Source organism: Erythrolamprus reginae, chromosome 1 (genome assembly GCF_031021105.1).
Source record: "Erythrolamprus reginae isolate rEryReg1 chromosome 1, rEryReg1.hap1, whole genome shotgun sequence".
NCBI lineage: Eukaryota > Metazoa > Chordata > Lepidosauria > Squamata > Dipsadidae > Erythrolamprus > Erythrolamprus reginae.
Window position 1 is genome coordinate 334062335 of NC_091950.1, and position 8641 is coordinate 334070975.

The 8641-nt window shown below is 39.8% G+C and overlaps 1 protein-coding gene across 1 annotated transcript in view; it reads right to left on the minus strand.

Annotated features, from left to right (window-relative positions):
- Nucleotides 1–3124: 3124 nt before the first annotated feature.
- Nucleotides 3125–8641, minus strand: part of GALNT2 (polypeptide N-acetylgalactosaminyltransferase 2) — a 108950-nt gene continuing 103433 nt past the window's right edge. The window contains exons 15-16 of the mRNA XM_070733945.1: nucleotides 7317–7436; nucleotides 3125–3673 (exon numbers count right to left, since the gene is read on the minus strand). Of these exons, the coding sequence (XP_070590046.1) occupies nucleotides 3518–3673; nucleotides 7317–7436 (276 nt within the window). The 3' untranslated portion in view covers nucleotides 3125–3517. The remainder of the gene's footprint in view (nucleotides 3674–7316; nucleotides 7437–8641) is intronic.

Sequence of the window (8641 nt, forward strand, 5' to 3'; positions counted from 1 at the left end):
TGACCAGGTTTCTAAGTAGAAAAGTTTGTAAGAAGAAGCAATTTCTCCCATAGGAATCAATGTAAAAGCAAATAATGTGTGCGATTGGGGAGACCACAGGGAGGGTGGAGACCCTGTTTTTTCATAGGAGATTCCTAGAGAGGCCCCATGGAGGCTTCTTCCCACCTTTTCCGGCCTGTTTCCTCCCAGGAGATTCCTAGAGAGGCCCAGAGGGGCTTCTCCCCACCGTTTCTTCTCCTGTTTCCTCTAGGAGATTCCTAGAGAGGCTCCCTGGAGGCTTCTTCCTGCCTTTTCTGGCCCTGTTTCCTCTATGAGATTCCTAGAGAGGCCCCACAGAGGATTCTCCCTTCCTTTTCTGGTTACAGTTTCGAAGGCTCGGGTTTGTAAAAAATGGTTCTTGAGAAGAGGCAAAAAAATCTTGAACACACGGTTCTTATCTAGAAAAGTTCAGAAGTAGAGGCGTTCTTAGGTAGAGCACACGTGTATTTGTGAAGCGCATGTGAAAAAATTGTCCCAAGTTCATTGTTAACTGTGGACATTGTGGCAGGTAAAGGCAGCAGGCAAAAGTTGACCAACTGAGTGGATCAAGACCTGCTCACTAAAGTTCATGTACACTCACCAGGTAGGTCTTCAGCACACACAGACAGGATGACAGCAAACTTTGTTATCTTATCTATAAAGTATTTATTTTCTTAAGTTAAACAAATAGTTTTTTTTCAAGGATGGTTTCCATCTATAAAATGAACAAAGTACAAGCTCTGTACAGCAGATTTTAAAGAACCAACAGAAATAATTTTCTAAACCACATTTAATTTGTAAAAGGAAATGTACATGTACCACCATTATTTTCGCTTTAAAGTAGCTAAGATTAGGACAGAGATGACATGGTAACTGCTTATTAAATTTCCTGGTAGTTTACAATAAAAAAAGATCAAGGAAAGGTTCAACTATTTCCTGTATCTAACTCCCGAAACCTACCACTGACTGCTTCTGCATATCTTCAATTTGCTTTAAAATCTTTTCCAACAAGGTCTTTAGTATTTTTGCACTGACAAGGAGGTGTGCAAAAGCAGTGCTTGGTACAATACACATGAAGTCCATAGTTGTGTAAAAAAAAGAAGAATGTAGTCACAGTAAATAACTTTGGCACACTGTGTCATGTAAACATAGCTAGCATCACATTACTGCATTTTCAGATCCAGCGTCCTTGCCTAATGATTACTTTCATCCCTAGAACTTGAATACAATACACAGATAACATTTAAGACTTTGGGGAAATCCTGCTAACACACCTGCTTAAATATTAGTCAAGATAGTAGCTTTTCAGAATTCAAAATCGGCTATTTATTGGATAGTTTTCTACCTCCACCTCTCAAAAAACCCTTTACAATGTAGTTTCCTTTGCCCTCAGAAGCTCTTCATCAGAAATCCCAGATTATAATTACTCGGTTACTTAATACAGTGTTTCCCAACCTTGGCAACTTGAAGATATCTGGACTTCAACTCCCAGAATTCCCCAGCCAGCATTTGCTGGCTGGGGAATTCTGGGAGTTGAAGTCCAGATATCTTCAAGTTGCCAAGGTTGGGAAAAACTGACTTAATAAGCCCTTCAGTGCTCTCTCCCAATGCCCCAATTTTATAAATGAATGCTATGCCTTCATTTCATGACTTGGGCAGTCTTAAAAAAAAAGTTTTTTTAAAAAAAGGCAAAGACCGCATTTATTATTTTTCCTGTCCAGGACATAATTACAAGAGAGGTTTTAATCACAGGGAGGTAAATTTAGTCTGGAAATTCACATTCAGCCCATCAATGGAATCATCATTCTTAATTAAAACAATGTAGCATCTCAATACAGTATCAACAGAAACCACAAGCATGCCATATAAATTCAAAGGTTTGCCGGCTTATCTGAAACATTGCAAAACTAGAGTCCTCATCCGAGTGGAAGGATGCCCAATTCCCCCAAGCAAATATCGTCATGGAAAAATGCACTTTATAGAATACTCTCAAACGCAGATAGCCAGAAGACGAACACTGTCAAGGAATCATTGCATAATTATTTACCTTTTGTCGTTTTGTAATCATTGGCGAGAGGGGCATGTTCTGTGTACGGTTTTCATTTCTCTGTTTAAAATTTTACACAAACTGTGTTTTTTTTTTAAAAAAAAACAACCACCACCACCACCATTGATGTGGACAATACGTGCAGAAATGGCATTACTATGATATAAAAACAGCAGAACGGAGAGCCCATCACTCGCAAAGTTTTTACTTCTGCGCCAACGCTGAGACATAGTGAAAAAGACATAAAGAAAAAATCTGAAGCCACGACACTCCAGAGCAGATGCCTGATAGCTGTAATGTTGGTCGTTAGTTAATAAGCTCGTTTGTAATTTCACAAGGCTACTTGTGGGTCTTCCACTAACTGTCATTCAGACAACTTTCCAAAAGGAGTTTAAGAGACGGCAAAAAGGGAGAAACCAAGAACCGAAGGAGCCTCAAAGCTGCATTTTTTTAAAAAAAAGCCCTAGTTTTTGACACAAGGCAGTCTAAAGTTGCTCAGTACAAATACATGGCAGTTATACAGAACACACAGCAAGTGATTCCTTCAACAGGTGGTGACACATAGGCTGGTGGGATGAAACGGGCAAGCCATCTTTCTGCCATTCCACCAACAACCTCTGTAACAGAGGTCTAACCGCTTTCAGGAGAACGAAGTGAGGGAGAAAAAAAAATAGGCACACTTTACAAAGCAGAAGCATCCAGTGTTTTGCGTGTGAACACAAGGCAGCGGCACAAAGTTGCATCTCCACAAAAAGAAAAAAAAGTTCTTCTTCCACAACTGTCCAATCTTAGATTTCCAGTCAAGTGTTAAAACGCTTTGTTGATAAATTACAGGATGATGAAAAATCGATAGAAAGTTGTAAATTTCGACAATATATATTTTATATATATATATATATATTTATATATTTATATTTATATATAGCGTTTATATCTAGGAGTCTCGTCGTAGAAAAAAAAATCCATGGTCCGATATACCAAGTTACACATGGCAAAAACCTTCCCGAATGATGCTTTTGACTGCTGGAAATCACAAACACCTATTTTTTTTTAAAAAAAAATGTAAATGGAGACTGCTTGTCAGGTTCTTCAAAAGCCACTTCCCTCCCAAGTATGCCCTTCCCTTTCCCTGGGTTGAAAGCAGGTTTCTACCATGTATCTGTGGTTTCTAAGGATGTTAAACCGCCTGCTCTGGAAATACTGGGTTGAAGGTGGGAGAGGACCCAACAGGCCTTGATGGAGGAGTGAGGGGTGGGTGGGGGAGGGATGAGCACTGCTTCAGCTACATTTGATCAAGATGATGGGCAGGATCCTCTGATTTCCTTATGTTCACTTTCACTTTTTTCAGACAAAGATGGAATACTGAGGTATATAAAAAAGTATTCAGTAATGCGATCAAAAGTTGCCCCAAAGGTTTAGGAAATGAGACAAGTTCATTCTGTCCGAGCGTTTCTACTGCTGTAGATTCAGTGTGAACTTCCACTGTTGAGACAACGAAGGACTGCAGGATTCGACGGTCAGGCCACCGTTTTTGGCATTCCGGCTGTCTAAACATAAGTTGCTGCCCACGTACCGCAGTTTGGTATTGCTTTCTATTTGTTCCCATTTCTAGAAAAAAAAAGTTGCGCAGATTAGACAAGTACAGTGTTCCCTCGATTTTCACGGGGATGCGTTCCGAGACCGCCCGCGAAAGTCGAATTTCCGCGAAGTAGAGATGCGGAAGTAAATACACCATTTTTGGCTATGGACAGTATCGGAAGCCATCCCTTAACACTTTAAACCCCTAAATTACCATTTCCCATTCCCTTAACAACAATTTACTCACCCTTATTACTGGTATTCACCATTGAATAAGACACTTAGTAAGCCTGATATTTATAAACATAATTATTTATTAACAATAATTATTATTTTTGTTATTTATTTGCAAAAATTATTAGTTTGGGGATGGTGTATGATGTCATCGGGCGGGAAAAACGTGGTATAGAAAAAACCCCGCAAAGTATTTTTTAATTAATATTTTTTGAAAAACCGTGGTATAGGCTATTCGCAAAGTTCGAACCCACAAAAATCGAGGGAACACTGTACATTTTTTAAAAAAGAAAGAAACTAACCAATATTCCTAAGGTCAATCTATGACAGGGGTCTGCAACTTTAAGACTTGTGGACTTCAACTCCCAGAATTCTCCAGCCAGCACAGCACAATGGGCAAACCGGAAGACTGTTTTTCCGAACTTCCGGTTTGCCCATCAGGCTGTTTATTACACTCTGGGGCTTCAGGGAAGCTTCCCTGAAGCCTCCAGAGGGCAAAATGGCCTTCCCCAAGGCTGAAAATTAGCTGGCCAGCGCGCATTTGTAATGCAGCTTAAATAGGGCAATGCCTTGCGTGCTCTCTGATATGGCTCCGTGCGCCACAGGTTGAACGTGTGCCATAGGTTCATCATCACTGATATAGAGATTCTAGTTCTTCAACATGAGCAAGAAAAGACTCAACCCTCAATTCAAAGTGTTGGTTTTTATTATTTATTTACTTACTTACTTACTTACTTACTTACTTACTTACTTACTTACTTACTTACTTACTTACTGATTTGATTTGTATGCCGCCCCTCTCCGCAGACTCGGGGCGGCTAACAACAACAATAAAACAACATGAAACAAATCTAATATTAAAAATGACTAAAAACCCTTATTAAAAACCAAACATACATACAAACATACCATGCATAAATTGTATAGGCCTGAGAGGGGGAAGGAATATCTCAGTTCCCCCATGCCTGACGATAAAGGTGGGTTTTAAGGAGTTTACGAAAGGCAAGGAGGGTGGGGCAATTCTAATCTATGGGGGGAGCTGGTTCCAGAGGCTCGGGGCCGCCACAGAGTAGGCTCTTCCCCTGGGTCCCGCCAACCAACATTGTTTGGTCGACGGGACCCGGAGAAGGCCAACTCTGTGGGACCTAATCAGTCGCTGGGATTCGTGCGGCAGAAGGCGGTCCCGGAGATATTATGACCTATAAAGCCCTACATGGCATAGGACCAGAATATCTCCGGGACCGCCTTCTACCTCACAAATCCCAGCGACAGGTGAGGTCCCACAGTGTCGGTTTCCTTAGGGTCCTGTTGACCAAACAATATCGGCTGGTGGGACCCAGGGGAAGAGCCTTCTCTGTGGGAGGGCCAGCCCTCTGGAATCAGCTCCCCCCGGAGATTTGCACTGCCTCCCCCCTCCTTGCTTTCTGAAAAAGTTTAAAAACTCATCTTTTTCTCCAGATCTGGGGTTAGTAGATCTTCCCCCTAACCAACGAATATTTTTAATATGATTTTATTGAATGAATGTTAATGAAAGTTTTTAAAGTTAGAATTTTTAAAGATTATTTTTATGTATATTAATTGGATTAATTGTACTATTGTGTCTTTGTATATGCTGTGAGCTGCCCCGAGTCCTCAGAGAGGGGCGGCATACAAATCCAATTAAAATAAATAAAATAAAATAAATAAATTTCAAAAAGTAAAAGTACCACAGATTACTGCAGTGTCTGTTTTTTTTAAAAAGCAAAAAATTAAAAAATATTTTGCAAAAAAGTACAATTAATTGTATATTGCCTGATAGTAGGAGGAAAAAACAAGTATTTAAAAAGCAAAAACAAATCTTGAACTAAGAAAAGTCTCCCTTATTTTTGCATTGCAGTGAAAGTAATAATAATGTGATTGTTAAATCGTCTGGGGTCTATAGTTCTGATTTTCCAACATTTTTTGCCTCAAGATAGCAATAGGTGGTGTGGTATTAGTCAGAAAACCTGGCAATTCATCTTCTGCAGTTTGCTTAATAAAGCACTATAATTAGATTGTGCTTATTCATATATGCAGACCATGCATAGAAGCAGTGGAAAAGGCTGAAGAAAAAGTTATCCTGAGTAATTATAAGGAATCAATGTATCAGTTATGTGGCATAACCAGAACAAGAGCAGATATATAAATACAGAAGCCAGCTGGTTGCTTGATTTCTATGAACAATCTCCACTATCAAATAGATGGAAATAAAAGTAGAAATGTGTCACTGTGGGGAATCTGAAGGTCACAGTCCCTTGAATGATAGCCTAGCCCGGGGGTGTTAAACTCAAGGCCCAGGGGCCGAATCAAGCCCGTGAAGTACTTAAATTTGGCCGGCGAGGCCGCCCTGGAAACAGGGAAGGCCCAGCCTGTGGTGCTTCTGCCAGCGAAACTTGCTCCAGAGCTCTGTTTTCGACTACCAAGGCCTCTGTTTTTGGCAACCACGGCCTGTATGTGGCCCTCTCGAGTTCCATTTTCACTGGCAGAGAGTTGCAGGAGGTTGTGGTAACTGAAAACGGAGCTCTGGACCACACTTAGAAACATAGAAGACTGACGGCAGAAAAAGACCTCATGGTCCTTCTAGTCTGCCCTTATACTACTTCCTGTATTTTATCTTACAATGGATATATGTTTATCCCAGGCATGTTTAAATTCAGTTACTGTGGATTTACCAACCACGTCTGCTGGAAGTTTGTTCCAAGGATCTACTACTCTTTCAGTGAAATAATATTTTCTCACGTTGCTTTTGATCTTTCCAACTAACTTCACTTTCGCTGGCAAGAGTGATGTCGAGTTGGCCATGCCCCCCCCGGCCACACCTATCCCCCCCCAGGTCAAACAAACTTTGATACAGCCCTCAATAAAATTGAGTTTGACACCCCTGGCCTAGCCTGAAAATAAAGGACGCAGCCAAGACAAAAGCCTAAATTTATTTCAATTTCATCAGTTCAACCTTAATTTTAAAAATCAGCTCAAATTAATTAAACACAGTTAAGTGACTAGTCCTTTTTATTTAATAAGCATGCTCTTGGATCTCCCTGATAATGGCAATTTTTCAACATTTCTTCAAGCTACACCGGGGGCTGCATGATCCCTGGTTTCTAGGCGCTATAGATGGGGCTGCATTATAACCGCATGCCAGAAACTCTACAGCGGACAAATCCCAAGAGTTCAGAGTAAATAAGGAAGGACCAGGCGCAAGTCTAGAGGGCCACATCTTATTTTGGAGAGCATTCATGAAAATGAATGTTTTTAAAGTTAGAATTGTAAGAACTTTTTAGTATATTAATTGGATAACTGTACTGTTGTGTTTTGCTATATGCTGTGAGCCGCCCCGAGTCCATGGAGAGAGGCAGCATACCAGCCCAATCAATCAATCAATCACTCAATTCAAAACTGTGTCTGCACTCCAGGTACTGACCTGTCTACTGTCATTCTCTCTGCAGCCCTGAAGTTTGATGAGGAAGCCAGCCACTCGATCCACTACCGTAAGGCACAAATCCATATGCTTCACTGACTTGTCCTTTGTTAAGGCCCATTCCTGAACATAAAGCAATGACACAGAATTAACCCCCATGTACACATCCTGCCTGCAATCACTCCAGATCTTTTAATCCTACCTTCTAAAACTATCTTAACTATTTTGTGGGGGGAAATTCATTTAATAATGAAAGATTGAAGAAAAAAAGGAGGTTAGAAAACAAATACTTAACTACTTTTCCCCCAAGTAGCTTCTTTTTATTTTCAACATTTCTGAACAAACAGGAATAGAATAGAATAGGATTGGATAGGATAGGATAGGATAGGATAGAATTCTTTATTAGCCAAGTGTGACTGGACATACAAGGAATTTGTCATTGGTGCATATGCTCTCAGTGTACATAAAAGAAAATATACATTTGTCAAGAATCATGAGGTACAACTTAATGATTGTCACAGAGTACAAATAAGCAACCAGGAAACAAATTAATATAAATTACAAGGGTACAAGCAACAAGTTTCAGTCATACAATCATGGGAGGAGATGGGTGATAAGAACGATGAGAAAACTAATACTAATAGTAATGCAGCCTTAGTGAATAGTTTGACAGTGGGGAGGGAATTGTTTCGCATGGTGATGGCATTTGGGGAAAAACTGTTATTGTGTCTAGTTGTCTTGGTGTGCAGTGCTCTGTAGCATTGTTTTGAGGTAGGAGTTGAAACAGTGGGGGTTCAATGGGGGTTCTAGCATTAAATTCAAGAATTAAGTTCGAGAACAGAAATCTTTTTATATTGTAGTTTTACATTATATAACAATATGCATTCTAAAATTCTCTAGCAACGCCATACTTAGCTTAGATTGTACGATTAAATCAATCCTGTGTTTTTTAAACTTCAAAAAATATATTTTCAAAGTTTTATCTAAGCCATCATAGTGTTAACAGTTTCTGATTAATATTGCAGATAGTATCTGTATTTCACATTATTTGCATCTCATAATGCAATAAAACAATCACTTGGGCAGAGGGAATAAGTGTCTAACTTCATCTGCCACTGCTGGTAACTTGCATTCTTTTTTTTCCTTTTGAAAAAAAATAGTCAAATAACATATTTCTTTGGAAGCTCGATATCAGATCAGAATATACTTTATTTACTAAACTTACAGCAATCTTTCAGGTCAACTAGAAATAATTTGTCATATACCTCCCTCTGCTGGCGCTATGGCGCAACAGCATGCAGTTATCGTATTTATCAGCTAAGACAAGC